The 14,521-nt window shown below is 36.3% G+C and overlaps 1 protein-coding gene across 46 annotated transcripts in view; it reads left to right on the top strand.

Moving 5' to 3' along the window:
- TCF7L2 (transcription factor 7 like 2) overlaps nt 1–14,521 on the top strand; it is a 302,775-nt gene that overhangs the window by 266,416 nt on the left and 21,838 nt on the right. For all 46 annotated transcript variants that reach the window (XR_009555569.1, XR_009555568.1, XR_009555566.1 and 43 more), the window contains 3 exons: nt 3,028–3,160; nt 7,573–7,675; nt 9,991–10,077. Coding sequence is in view for 42 of the 46 variants with exons in the window: in XM_060241625.1 (XP_060097608.1) it covers nt 3,028–3,160; nt 7,573–7,675; nt 9,991–10,077 (323 nt within the window). In the remaining 4 variants the exon portion in view is untranslated. The remainder of the gene's footprint in view (nt 1–3,027; nt 3,161–7,572; nt 7,676–9,990; nt 10,078–14,521) is intronic.

Genomic DNA, 14,521 nt, shown 5'->3' with positions numbered 1-14,521 from the left:
AAATGGAAGAAGACCCCCACCAAACAGCTGTTTGGCAAGACCATCTTCCTGTCCCTCCCTATTCCTGCTGTCCTGGAGAGGGTGAATGGAGGGAATTGCTAAAATTGTCCTGAATTTTCAGGACTTGTGGGGGGAGGAATCCCAAAATTATAAAGTCCTAAAAATCTGGGATAACAAAAAAGCATGCTGTTTCCAAATCTGGACCCCAAATTAATTAATCTAATTATTTTTTTGATATGCACACCCCTGATCAGTGGATTAGACTGAGCTGTAAGAGGCATCAAAGATTTCTGGGTAATTTGTGTGCTGTATTTTCATGTTATATGTTGTTGACTGGTGCTTAAAAGCTTCACATTTGCTTATATTCTTATACTCTCATACTATACCTCCTGTAAGCATATCTAGAATGAGGGGACAAGAAGGGAAGGAAGCAGAAGTGCACAGATATATTTGATTCAACAAAATCTGTTGAAGAGAAAGTATTAATAGTAAAATAGTCTTTGCTACTAGGAGCTTTATTATAGTTAAGCTTTTCTTCTGATATTTTGTAATCCCTTGGATAAAACTGATCAACATACATTTTTCTTGACAATTGATAGTTCTGAAAAATAGCTTCATTAGAACTTTTGAACAGGATTTTGAAAGATTTCAAGGCATTGTTTCCACTCCATACCTCTTTAATTCAGATTATTCATTGACATAGCACTTAATACATTTTCAAAGACTTTTTAACCTATTACCAGCTCTTCCAAAATGACTTCTAAATCAAGGCAGTATAAAACAAAACCAATAAAAAGTGGTTACTGTCTTTATTGCCTGTTCCTAACAAGGCATGGCAGTAATCTTGTACAAACTTAACTGGGAGTAAAAACCAATGAATGGTAGGATTTACTTCTAAATAAATGTGCACAGATTTACACTGTAAACTGAATTTATTCCTGTTTTACAGATATGGGGAAGAGATGGAGGGACTTCACTGAGGCCATTTAGTTATTCAGTGTCAGAATTTTAACTGAGGCTTTTCTTAGTATATTAAAAATCCTCTCCTTCTGCCCTCTGTTTTTTCTACTGTAAGTCATGAAAAAAACCCACTGTCTCATGCATGTAGATTCCTAAAAATGGTTGGTAAAAAAAGTGCACAAAACAATTGAAAGGAGATCCGTAGAAACACATTTTTAGGGGGGGGGAGCAGAAAAATACAGGTTTACTGGTATGTGCTGAAATATTTATCCCTTTATAGACTTGCCGTTGCTCTTCTTAAATGAGGATAATAGTGAACACACTGACATCTCCTGGACTGAGGTGGCGCTCAGGGGCACCAATGCTCTGTCCCGGATTCTTTTAATGTGATTCCTTTTACTTGATGTTAATGCAAATTGTTCCTTACTTAAAGTAATAAAAGGGAATGAAGACACATTCTGAAATGAAACTTGACTCTAATCCATTCGTCATCTAATACTAGCCTCTTTATCTTTGTTGCTACCTAATCTGGTTAAATGTCCCTGTTGTAGGATTTTAGTGTAAATCCTCTATAGGGAATAAGGGATGGGGGTTGCAATTGGATTACTTGCAGTAAATGGTTCAGCACTTTGCTTGTTTCAGCTTAATTTTTTCTTAGTTAACCTGTGAGGAGAATTTACAGATGAGACTGTACTGAACAAACTGTAGTCATTCTTTATTTTTTGCTTCTATTCTCTCTCATGTTAATGATAACATTCCATGGAACTGTAATAGCAAAATTTTATATTAGCACGTTTTCCAGCGAGTGCAGTTTCAGGATAAAGTTTTAAAATATTTTTATACAATTATTTTATTTTTTTTATCCTTGTCCATTTGATGCTATAGATGTGCTGATGATGACTTGACAATTTATCAAGTATCTCATAGTATTTAGCAGCAACTTCCTTTCTCTGTAATGTACTATTAGTGCAGGATTGCACTGTAAAAGAAGACTCCTAAGTGACTTCAGTGGATCTAGAATGGTGTAACTGGTTAGGATTGTGCTTCAAGTACTCAAAAGTGATATAAACCATATCTCAAGATTTCTGATGCAGTTGGCTCTGTCATAAAAAGGAAAAATGTATGGTATTTCATATTCAAAAAGCAATAAGGATATGTACATGCATACAGTGATGTGAACAGGGAACAAGAGGAAGTTTGCTGTCCCTCGTGCTACTGAAATTGTAATTGTCAGGCCTTCGTCATACTTTCTATAAAAGGGTCTTTCTCTTAAAAACAAAATAAAAGCTGTTACTAGATATAGCAATTGCAAGATTGGATCTAGCTTCTACAATCTGCTAATAATAAAAGTTTTGAACTGCTGACATATGGGTCTCACCAGTGACCAGATCTGTGTGTCCTGAAATGAACTCTGTAGAACTCACTGTTGGGTGTGGGTGAGGTCTGTGTGTCAGCAGTTTACATATACCATCGTGGACCATTACATATAGGCAAAAGTTAGTTTGATATATCTTACCCTGATAACAGTCAATGCCTGGTAGACTTCCTAGTTTCATGATGTTATGGCCCATTACATTTCCCCAGGGGAGCAGCCTGCCTTAAACTAAGTCATTTTTGTTTTGTTTTGTTTTTTTAAAACCCTCTTTTCATAAAGGCACTTTTTCCTCAAGTGCTGGGTAAGGTGTGCTTGTGCATGAAAACATATACCTTGAATACAATTTTGTTGGTCTTAAAGGTGTCAGTGGACACAAACTTTATCAGCAATATCGCGACTCATCCAGATGATTTTTGTAATTTATGTCTGATCCTTCTTAAGCAGTTCAGGAGAGCTTCAGTTGCTGGTTAGGTGCTGTAACCCCAAGAGGGGTCCTTAACACAAAGGTAATTGTTCTTAATGCACACCAGAGCTTTAGGAGAAAAGATACATCAATTAAAGATGTTTTGATGAGATTTCATACTGGGTGTACTTTTGTCAGTGTTGGGGTTGCGTTTCTTAACTACCTAGATCTGTGTTTAGTAGCTTTGCTAATGCAGAATCTTTTCCATTCCTTTTTTTTCTTTTCACAGTCTAACAAAGTCCCAGTTGTGCAGCACCCACACCATGTACATCCTCTTACGCCACTTATTACATACAGCAATGAACACTTCACACCGGGCAATCCTCCTCCACATTTACCAGCCGACGTAGATCCAAAAACAGGTAGGTTGAAAGGATTGTTGCAGAGATAAATTGGAGAAGGCTTTAGTGTTGGGGAGTGGTAAAGAAATGTCCTAAAATACCATGTAGCTATATCAGCCAAGAAGAATATTTGTTTAGAAGAAAATATAATTAGATAAAATTAGCATTTTTGTTATAGGTAACAAAATGCTTACTACAGGGATACTGTATTCTGATACTGTATCATGTCATTAAGGCCTTAAATTCTATCTTAGTGATAACAGCTAAATAACTACAGTGCAGTTTCATTTCTGACATTCATGATTACTATGGGCAATTGAATATATTGACAAAAAAAACAATAAATAAAAGCTCATAGTAAGTAGTGTTCCTTTTTATAGTAGGCCATGCAGCAGATTGTAATATTGAGCAAGTACTCTTCTGAAGATCAATTCTTGCTGGAATATTTTGACTAATTGTGTTAATTAAACACTTTTAAAGCATTTTGAAGAAATATTCTGGGGAAGAGAAAAATGATGCTTCCATTGTAGAGCAAGCAGTACAAATTGAAATTGCTAACTTCTTCTGTCCTGACTAGACTGTGTTTTGAAAGTTAGAACATCTCATTTTGATGTCATTACTTGATATTATATTTAGATTATGATTATTTAGATTATTATATTTAGATTAAGAGTTTTGTTTATTCAGTCTACCAGTTAATTGATATAAATTAGTCTGTCCTAATATTTGTGTGTGATTATACTGTACTTTAGGTATTCATAATTCTATTTTTTTTAATGTAAAAAGTCAAAATCTATGGACACTTAATAGTGTCCATAGATTTTGACTATTTAAATTTAAAAAAAAATAGAATTGTTTTAAGAGGAATTCATTCCAGATTTGTCTGTCCTCCATATTATGGCCAATGATTAATATCCATGATCTTTGATTGCATGTTAAATGATCTTTTGTAATTCTCACTTAACAGGATTGGATGTTCTCTTGTGATTTTTTAACCAACCTGCAACATTCTAGATACTTTTATTCCAGTTCAAAGCATACTAATTATGCACACAAGGCACTGTAAACTATGTTTATTGATTAAAGACCAGACACACAAATATACATATACTATACATATACAATCTTGTTAGCCTGTTGCCCTAGAGAATGAAATAGAGGTACAGTCTTTGTTCTTCAGACTGCACAAAGTCCTCAGAGGACTTTTTTTTTTGTTAGTCTAAATCCCTGAAAGTTAATTAAAAAGTGAATCTGAAATCATGAATACATGTCATTGTTATAAAATTGCTCTAGTCGAGATTAACATACGTAGATTATGTATCCAAGCTTCAGCACATGAATGAATGAACTGGCACATTATTATTATTTTTTTAAATGCCACAATTGGGCTTCTTTTAGATTGTACGTAAAACTAACTTTACATACATTTGAAAGAACCTCATCCAGCAATCTTTGGGTATTGCAAGCACATGGCTTTGGTAGTATAGTCTAACACCTATTTAAATAATTGTAGTACAGGAAGTAGTTTTTAAATGATTATTGTAAACATATGATTAGTGTCTCTAGACTATTTGCTTTTCTTCTGCGAACATTCTTTCAAGTGTGCAAACAGCAAATTGTATGGTTAAAGCCTAGTTAATCTGTTTGGTTTTTGTAATGGATAAAAAGCTGTGTCTGCCTGGAAATGTCACACAGGGAGATTTAATTTAAAGATTTAAAACTTTCTCAGTGACTTAAAAAAATAGTTTTTTCAGTTGTGAATACAGTGCCTCTTCATTGTAATACTCCCTGTTCTTAATTCTGCTTTTGCTATATTGTTTGGAGTTTGGTTCTCTTGATGACCCAGCCCTGTGGTACTTACTTGAGAAAGTTCAAGGGCGTAAATATTGCAAGATATAATCTGTAAACTGGAATCATATGAAGTCCCAGAGAACTTACTAGAACTCCAAATGAAATGTTTCAAGGACTTCATCATTTTGTCTCTCTCAAAATACAGAATACTCTGTTCCTAAAGGACAGCAGAAAGGCATTGTAAATAAACCAGTCAGTTGACATTTAATAATATGGATTTTATTACATTTATATACTACTTTTCTTTCATCATGGAACTCTAAGTGGCCTACATGGTATAGTTGCTAGAGTGTCAGACTAGGATCTAAATCTCCACTCTGTCATGGAATTTTGGGGAAGTCACACACTGTCAGCCTAACCTACCTTACCAAATTGTTGTCACGATAAAAGCGAGGACAGAAGAATGATATACAGCCAAGGTTGCCAATCCCCAATTGGGGGCAGAAGATCCCCAGGTTTAGAGGCCCTTCCCCTACTTCAGGGTTATCAGAAAGCGGGGGAGGGGGTTGAATGTCTGCTGGGCACTCCATTATATCCTATGGAGACCAATCCCCATAGGGTATAATGGAGAATTGATCTGGGGGTATCTTGGACTCTGGATGGGCTGTTTTTTGAGGTAGAATCACCAAATTTTCAGCATAGCATCTGGTACCTCGCCTCAAAAAAGCCCCTAAGTTTCAAAAAGATTGGACCAGGGAGTCCAATTCTGTGGCCCCAAAAATAAGGTGCCCCTCCTACGTTATTTCCAGTGAAAAGAAGGAATGTAAAAGGAGTGTGGTCCCTTTAAATGTGATGGCCAGAACTCCCTTTGGAGTTCTGTCGTGCTTCTCACAACCCTGTTCCTTACTCCGCTCCCAAAGTCTCCTGGCTCCACTCCCAAAGTCCCCAGGTATTTCCTGAATCAGACCTGGCAACCTTATGTACACCACTTTGACATCCCATTGGGAAGAAAGATAATGAAGTAAATAAGTACTGGTCTTGAGCCAGCTGTACTTTATCTAAGTTGAATCTGCCTCACAGGGTTGTTATTGTGAAGATAAATTGGAAGGAAGAATGATTCTGGAAGCTGCTTTGACTCCCCATTGTAGAGGAAATTTAAGTATAACTATTGCAACAAATGAATAAATATAATACATAGGTTTCCCTAGAGGTAGCCCATCCAAGACACAGATCAGAACAATACTTGGTTATCTCCAGCAAAGTTGTTGAACTGTGCACCTTTCAACCATAACTAGTTAAGGCATATTAAAGCTCATACAATTAAGAACCAGCAGATATGCCACAACATTTTTAATGACAATAAATAAAATAACAAACAAAAACTATAAGAGCAACCAAAATCATTTTCAGACACATTTTCTATTGCTCAATAAATCAGACATATTTAAGAGACCAGTGTATGTTTGAGTGTATACAAAAAAGGGTGGAGTTTGACCTTTTATTAAAACAATTGAAAATGCATGTACACTAATTAGAAAGCTTGGAAACACTGCATTTGAGTGTAAGTTCAACAGAAGACCCAGGTTTGTTGTTTTATACTATGCAAAACAGTTGACAGTGACAAGTCCAAGGCTGAGAGATAATTTCCACTATTTTAACATATTCAGATCTCTCACATTACTATTACTAGTTTAATCTGGTATCTTATGTCATCTTGATTAAGTGATGAACTGCAGAATTACACACACACTCTTACAGTCCTTTCACTATCATATACAAGTTCATCCTTCTCCCAATGACTAAATTTTTTTTGAGCATTTATGTAGTTAATGATAGCTAGATGACCCACAGTCAACCTGTGTGGCATTACCCACAGTTGAATTGGATGCAAAAATAACATTAACCATGCTTCAAGTGAAGAGCAAGTGAAATATTTATGTGCTCCAAAGTTTCATTCACACTTTTAGGTATGTTTTAGGTGGGGATCATTATATTGGTCTAGATCTTTGTCTCTAAAAACACATTTTTTCTTCTTAATTTGTGAAGTCTGATAATACTCCATAGTATTTAAATGAGTCACTCCACCCTGAAATATGCTTCTCAGTCTTTATTTTGATCCAGTGTCTCAGAATTCATTTTTTGCTCCATCAAGATATTAGTGTGTAAATAAACAAGAATTAAAAACTAAAGTAACTGGAGAAAATGTATTCTATATAACCTTTCAAAAACAGGATGACACCCAGCCATACAATGGTTTATTTTAGAAAGTACTTTTCTGTGACCCAAAGGTGGCCGCACAAGGAGACGACACATATGATTGTACAAAATGAAAGTGTGATGGGAGCCTCCATCCTTTTCAGGCTTTGGAAGAACAAAGTCCTGCATGGTCTTTGACTGTGGGGAAGAAAACAGATCAAATGTCCTACTTCTGTAGCTGAGTCTCATTTGCTTACTGTACTAAGTAGGCTGCTCTGGGAAGGACAAGTGAAGGCCATGTCTTGAGAATAGGAAGTAGAGTTATAAAAGGCAGAAAGAGTGTTGCTCATGGTGTAGAGATTTGTATGACTTTCCTGCCTCCTTTCTTTTCCCCTTTTTTCTGTCCTGACCCAATTTTTATGATACTTCCTTTTCCTCTTCCCTAGGAATTCCACGGCCTCCGCACCCTCCAGATATATCTCCTTATTATCCGCTATCACCGGGCACTGTAGGGCAAATCCCCCATCCGCTAGGATGGTTAGTACCACAGTAAGGAGTTCCATTTTTTTAATTTCTTTTTTTATTTTTCATTTTTGAATAAGCATGAATGAGGAGTGAGCCATATGTCTTTCCTTTGACTGAAGTATGTATGTTGAGATGAGCATGAAAGGCACTTGCCACTTTATGATGTAGGCAAATCAATAATTTTTAAGATTTAATGAACAAAGTGATGGGTGTCAAATATAGAACATGTGGGCATCATGTAATTTGTCCTAATTCCTGATGACCTATGACCCATCCATATCAAACATTAATGCGAAAAGTTAAGCGGCAGATCTTAATGGAGAATGAGTGAAGGAATAAATTGTACTGGGTTATCTCATTTTTGACAAATTCTTATTTGTTTGGTAAATTGGCTCCTGGAGTACTAGCTTCAGAAATATTGTTTTTAGATTATTTGTTGCACTGCTATTATCAATGTAAATGTATTCACATATACCTTTATAATTCGTTGCTTCTAGTGTTTGGCATAATCTTTCTTTTCAAATCTTTTATGAGCTGAAACATGATTCAAACTATTGGTAGGAGTTAAAATATAGATCTGATTTTAAAATTCCCAAAATAGGATGAAGAGAAAATTTAAATTTAGGCAGTACTTTTTGCTTTCTGACAGTCATGTAATGGTAAAAATGCTTTCTTCAACCTTAGCTGGCTTTGATTCAATGTAAGTGAGTGACCATCTAAAAATATTGCTTTGTTTAAACATATATAACAGGTATTTGAAAACAATTTCTGTTTGGAATATGTTTTCCAACCTCTGGATAGCAGTCACTACTGGGGAAGCATTTGTTTGTGATGACCGCTTACCTCTTTACCAATGCATGTGTCACAGTACTGGCCTTATTTATTTAACTTTGAGACTCAAGTGATCTCTGACAGCCCTTTCTGTGTGGCAGCTTTAACTATTGTCCCCAAAATTTATTGATTTGGAATTGAGGGAAGGTTGTTTACTCTGGAGAAAAGTGCCTATATTGTACTATACACAACTCTACTAAATCTACAAACTTGGAACCTATCACTTTTCAAAATCATCCCTTTGGGATGCATATCTTTGCTTTCATAGGTAGTATACTTTTGAAGCCTTCTTCCTAACCATTATTTATTTTGTTGAAGAACGGTGTAATCTTCACAGAAAAAAGCCATGTGTTTATGGGAAAGCAAATCCTAGTTATGTTGCAAAATCTTCACACTTTGAAGGAAAGATAATAATAAGCAGCAACTGCCATCAGTACCCTCAGAGTGACCTCTTCATGGTAGCCAATTGAATGTCAAGAAACTTTTGGTCATTTTTTTACAGTATCTCAGCATTTGATTGGCTGCTTCCATGTTCTTATATACATATAGGTGGGTTCAACAGAATTCAGAAATAACTGATATTTCGGAAGCATTTAAAATTCATAGATACCTACTTTGCTCCTGTTGTATTTACACATGTTTGAATTTTAATTCAACTGTGGTGTATGTCAAAGAGCATATAATCCTTTCAAAGATACTATGACTATTTTATTTTAGTGTTTATTATTATATTAATTTTTATTATCTACATTAAACATGGCATTCAACCATAGTCAGATTGATCTGAGTATTTTAAAGCCTAATAAAATACAACCTATTCAGTTAATACATTTGAAGGACAAATGAAAAGGACTAGTCAGTATAGACAAATCTCAATCAGAAAAAGTTATGTGGCTTTCATGAGGATGCTGTTTTGCATGTTGCTGTATTTTTTAATTATTGTAATGAGGTATGATTGTCTATTGGTTACCCACAATACTTCTTGGGGACTCTCCCCCGGTAACTCTTGTCAACACTTGTTAATCTGACAAAAGGCTACAAATTAAGCTCTGTTAATTTAATGTTTTCTCACCGAGATCTAAATACCGAAAGAGGCCCAAAGCGCAACTGAAGTCCTTTGATTCACTGTACTTTATTTTGGTATAAATTTACATTCATTATTGTTTTCCTTTGGATGTGTAGCCCTCAATTAGTGTGATGGCTCCATTAAAGCAAGCAAGACTTCGGCTTTAATTATTACAACAAAACACCTAGTTTCAGCTTGGGGAGAGGGTCTCTATTGACATAAGCAGAGGTTATAAAATTTAATTAGCCATTCGTATCAGATTTATGGCATTCAAATTGTTCTGTGTTTCTTTCCTTTGATCCGTGCTGTACAATCCCCAAGATTTTTGTTCTGATCAAATGAGAATAAAGCTTACTGTGCAGAGAGAAGTTTTTTAAAAATGCAAAAAATGCATACCCCTGTTTTGTTTTGTTTATACTCATTTCCTCCCCTGTCTTTCTAGGCAAGGTCAACCAGTCTATCCAATCACAACAGGGGGGTTCCGGCATCCCTACCCAACCGCTCTGACTGTCAATGCTTCTATGTCAAGGTGAGTTCTAAGTATATAGGTCCAAAAATGAGGCAACTGCTTATTTTCTTTATCATTTTGTGTAGAACAGGAAGCTTTGGTTTAGTTAAACCAGGATATTCCTTTTACTTTTTTGGGGGGGATGGGGGACCCTCTCCCTGACCATCACATCAAGTTATAAGTAAAATATTGTAACCACAAGTGTGGATATTGCATTTATATCATTTAACAGCCTCCTAACAGTGAGAAAAAAACACATAAGCCCATGATGCTGAGAAAGTGGAAGACTATGTTTTTGCAGTTTTGCTTCTTCTACACTTCTAATTTAAAACAGTTCTCTCCAAAGAGTATAGATTTTATTATGCAGTCAGACTTTGAAGAAAAACTAGTTTCCCAACTTATTTCCAAGCTCAAAACATTTTAGTTGACATTAAAAGTTCTACCTAATCCTCTGAAGGTTTAGAAGTATATATTGCTTTCCTACCCCAACCTCCAATTAATTCCAGCTAATTTTCCAAGGGCTGGTAGTTTTATTTACAAACTGCTTGGCAGCACTATGTTTAAGTAATCACTAATTGCTCCTAATGATAGCTTTATTCTCTGTTCATCTGATTTTCAGGCTAGTTAATTAAATCGGTGGAGGTTTAGACTTTCCTGATGGGCTGAAACAGCTAATCCATTTTGATGATGGCACATAATTAAATTAGCATGCATTACATAGCAAGGTTCCACATCCTCCTCATCCCTCCCTCCTTATACCTTTCCAATCCCAGCAGTTAGTACATGAAGGTTAGTATGTGAAGCAAAAAAGGAAACTTCTTGGCTAATAGAAACCACCACTGAAATGCAAAAATGAGATAATAAAATAAATAAACTTTACACATACAAGATTAAATAATACCCTGGAATCCCTCACTTAAAACTAAAACCTGCTGTCAGTGTTGCACAGAAGTGTAAAAGATAGGCAGGAGAAGAAGGGCTACCTCATCTTAATTATCATTAGTAAGGTTATTATATTTATTTGTTGGGGGGGAGGTTTGCATGGGGGAGGACAAAGATATGAGTTCTATTTCTCAGATATGCCTTTATGAAAGGTAGCTACTAGTTTAAAAGGGTATACAGCAAATTAAATACATTATTGTGGTAATGGGACGACAGAAGTACAAGTCTATTATACTTATAGCAGTTACAGGAATTGTATGCTCCTTGCCCTGTTCCAGCACATCCTTTGATATTCATTCTATTCAGCAGCAGGGCCAGGACTTCTCAGAATTAAGTGATGGGTCATTATACTTTAAACACCATGGAGAAGCCTAGATTGGCAATTAAACAGCACTTGCTGACACTCGCTTGTGCCACTCTGTGACCCCCTTTAGATTGAGATGTTGGAGCTCGGGGCCCTCAGCCTGCTAAATTGGTAGCAGGCACTTCTCCTGACGAGGGCTGGCTCTGAAATCTGCCGGCTTCAAAGGGAGCAAGATCATGTATAAACCATAATGTGGGTGCACTGTAGCTCAAAAAAAAAATAAGGCAGGGAATAGATGAAATGTTACAAGTGCAAGGGGAAAATGCGAGAATAATGACAAATGTAATGCAACTCAAAGTGGAATTGTTGCACGAAAAAATGCATCCCACTGCTTGTGCATAAAATCAAGGCAGGCAGATGATATGCAGTTAACAGAAACATGTCAACAGTGAAGTAAAGTGAGAGTGAGTAAGAGAGAAGCCCCTGAGACAGCCAGGAACAAAAAAATTAGTTGTCTTTAACAAGTTACAGCTCATCATTATATTCTGGCTTGGAGCCATAAAAGCAGACAGGGGTATATAATGAGCTGCTTAGAATTTTTAGGGTGTTTATTGTAATTCTTAGAATACTTGTCTACAGAAAGGAATTTCTTAAAGCAGGGAGGGGAATCCTTTATAAAATATGGCATCTGTACAAATACACAAGCACAGAGACTCAGGCATGTGGCATTTGCAGAAATTCTGGACATGCATGAAAGCCATGCGCTTCCCCCTGCTGCACACACAAAATACATTTGATAGAAAAATGTGCTTTGACAAATGCATTAAAACATTTTTGTGGATATACATTATCCTATGGTTAAACATTCTTGGCAATATACATCACACCATTGCCCTCAAAGGTCTAGTATTGTCCCTCTTTGACATGCAGAAGTGCAGGGTATGTGGCTTTTATGATCATGGCCTGTTGTGCTGAATAATATAAGAGGAATGATTAATATGTAATATATGTTTAACTATGTGCCTTTTCATATGAATGTAAATACTAAGGTAGATTGCAGATTTTCACACTATGCACACTTGCACCATTCCATCAATGGTGCAAGTGTAGTTCATCCTTTCTTTAAAAACTTTCTTTGGAATCATCTGCTGATACTGGTATGCCCACTGCAGTTGTTCCTTGCTATACTCCAAAAGCTCAGCGAACTTAATAAAAATGTTAAAACTAAATGTAAACTAATCCAAGAAGAGCAGCAATGTTGCTTACAAACAAAAACAAATAATAAGAGACCTGTATCTGTTAAAGCCAAATGCATTTGACCTTTTGTAAGGAAGAGCACACCCTCCAAAAAGGAAAAACAAATATTATTTACCTTTATTTCCTTACGCCTTGGCTAATCCCCTGCTTTACCCTTCCCCCAACTTGCAGGCATTTTGCTAAAGCTGAATTCCAGTTATAATAGCACTAAATTTTATTTCTTCCCCGTATTTTATGTTTTCAGTCATTCACAGATTGATTTACATTTATGTTCTAATTTTGCTTATGTTCAGAACATTTCATGGTAAAGTGTTTTTGCTGAACAGATTACAAAACAACAACAAAAATCTGCACTGCTAAAAAAAAAAGTTAGATTTCATATGATTTTTGTAAAATGGGAACTTCTGATTTTTCCATATAAGAAAAGGATAGTTTCACATAAACAGGCATGATGGTGAACCTCTTAAGACAGTAGAACCTCTTAAGACAGTGTTTACACCTGGTTTCTCATTTACAAATACAGCATCAAATATGGTTCTTTCCTTGTTTCTACACTCTGGAGGATTTGAAACATGAATTAGCCACCACATGTTTTAACACCTTGACAGCATTTAGAACAAACCAGGGAATACTGAGTTTTGCATACTCCTTCCCCTAATGTTCTATGCAGAGACTGGAGACATCATGGTTTGGATCAAAGTGCAGATTTTCAGAACACCCAAACTGGATGAAACTGCAGAACTGCAGATTCTCCTCTTGTTTATAAGATACTAAATCAGAATTAAGCTGTGGGTTGGAATCTCATCTTTTGTTTAGGTGTGAAAAACGACAGTTAGTTGTTTCATTCATTTTGGATACTGTGGTAAACTGTAGGAAGTTTTCAGTCCGCTGCACCTTACACACGGGTAATGGGGTCCAAAGACCTTCTGGCTGGTCCTCCTCAGAAACAAATCTAGATTTCTTCACAGTGTCTGAATGCAGCCAACACAATTTCACCATCACAGTTATGCACAGTGCTCTTTGCCAACATAAAAATATCTCCTTCCTTGTTTCGTATAAGCTTCTAAAACACAAGACACCTAGCAAATTTAGGAGAAAGTAAATATATACATTCTGGGCTCTGAAAAGGCAGGGCCAAATTTATTCCTGGCGACTACAGTTTCTGTATATGTAATAATAATAATAATAATAATAAACTTTTATTTATATCCCGCCCTCCCCGCCAGGGCAGGCTCAGGGCGGCTCACAAGACATGGTGTATACCATGATTACAATAAAATACAATTAATACAATAAAATACAGTTAAAACACAGTTAGATAGATTAAAACCAATATAAATTGAAGGTACTACAGTACAGTACATATATATCAAGATGGCTGGATGTCATTTTCAGGATTCCACTTTGAAAGCCAGTTGAAAGAGGACAGTTTTACAAGCCCTGTGGAATTGATTGAAGTCCCGCAGGGCTCGCACCTCCTCTGGTAGCTGATTCCACCAATGGGGAGCCATTATTGAGAAGGCCTGCTCCCTCGTTGTTTTCAGTTTGGCCTCCCTTGGTCCAGGGATTTTTAGAAGATTTTGAGAACTAGATCTCAGTGCTCTCTGGGGAACATTTGGAGAGAGGCGGTCCCTAAGGTAGGCAGGTCCTCGGCCATATAGGGCTTTAAAGGTAATAACCAGCACCTTGTAACGAAATCGGAACACAATATGTAGATATGTGTGTGTGTGTGTGTATGTATATGTGTGTCTATATGTGTGTGTGTGTGTGTGTATATGTATACATATATATGTGTGTGTGTACATATATATATACACACACATATACACAAACATATATACATATATTTATGTGTGTGTGTATTTGTGCATGCCCACACACACACATGTGTCTCTGAAGCAAGAGAGCTGTAGTGGTCCAGGCAAGTTTTTCCAAGAAAGTAATTGCCCCATATCAGGCATG

The sequence above is a fragment of the Heteronotia binoei genome, chromosome 6 (genome assembly GCF_032191835.1).
Source record: "Heteronotia binoei isolate CCM8104 ecotype False Entrance Well chromosome 6, APGP_CSIRO_Hbin_v1, whole genome shotgun sequence".
Taxonomy (NCBI): domain Eukaryota; kingdom Metazoa; phylum Chordata; class Lepidosauria; order Squamata; family Gekkonidae; genus Heteronotia; species Heteronotia binoei.
This window is presented reverse-complemented; position numbering and strand designations above follow the sequence as displayed.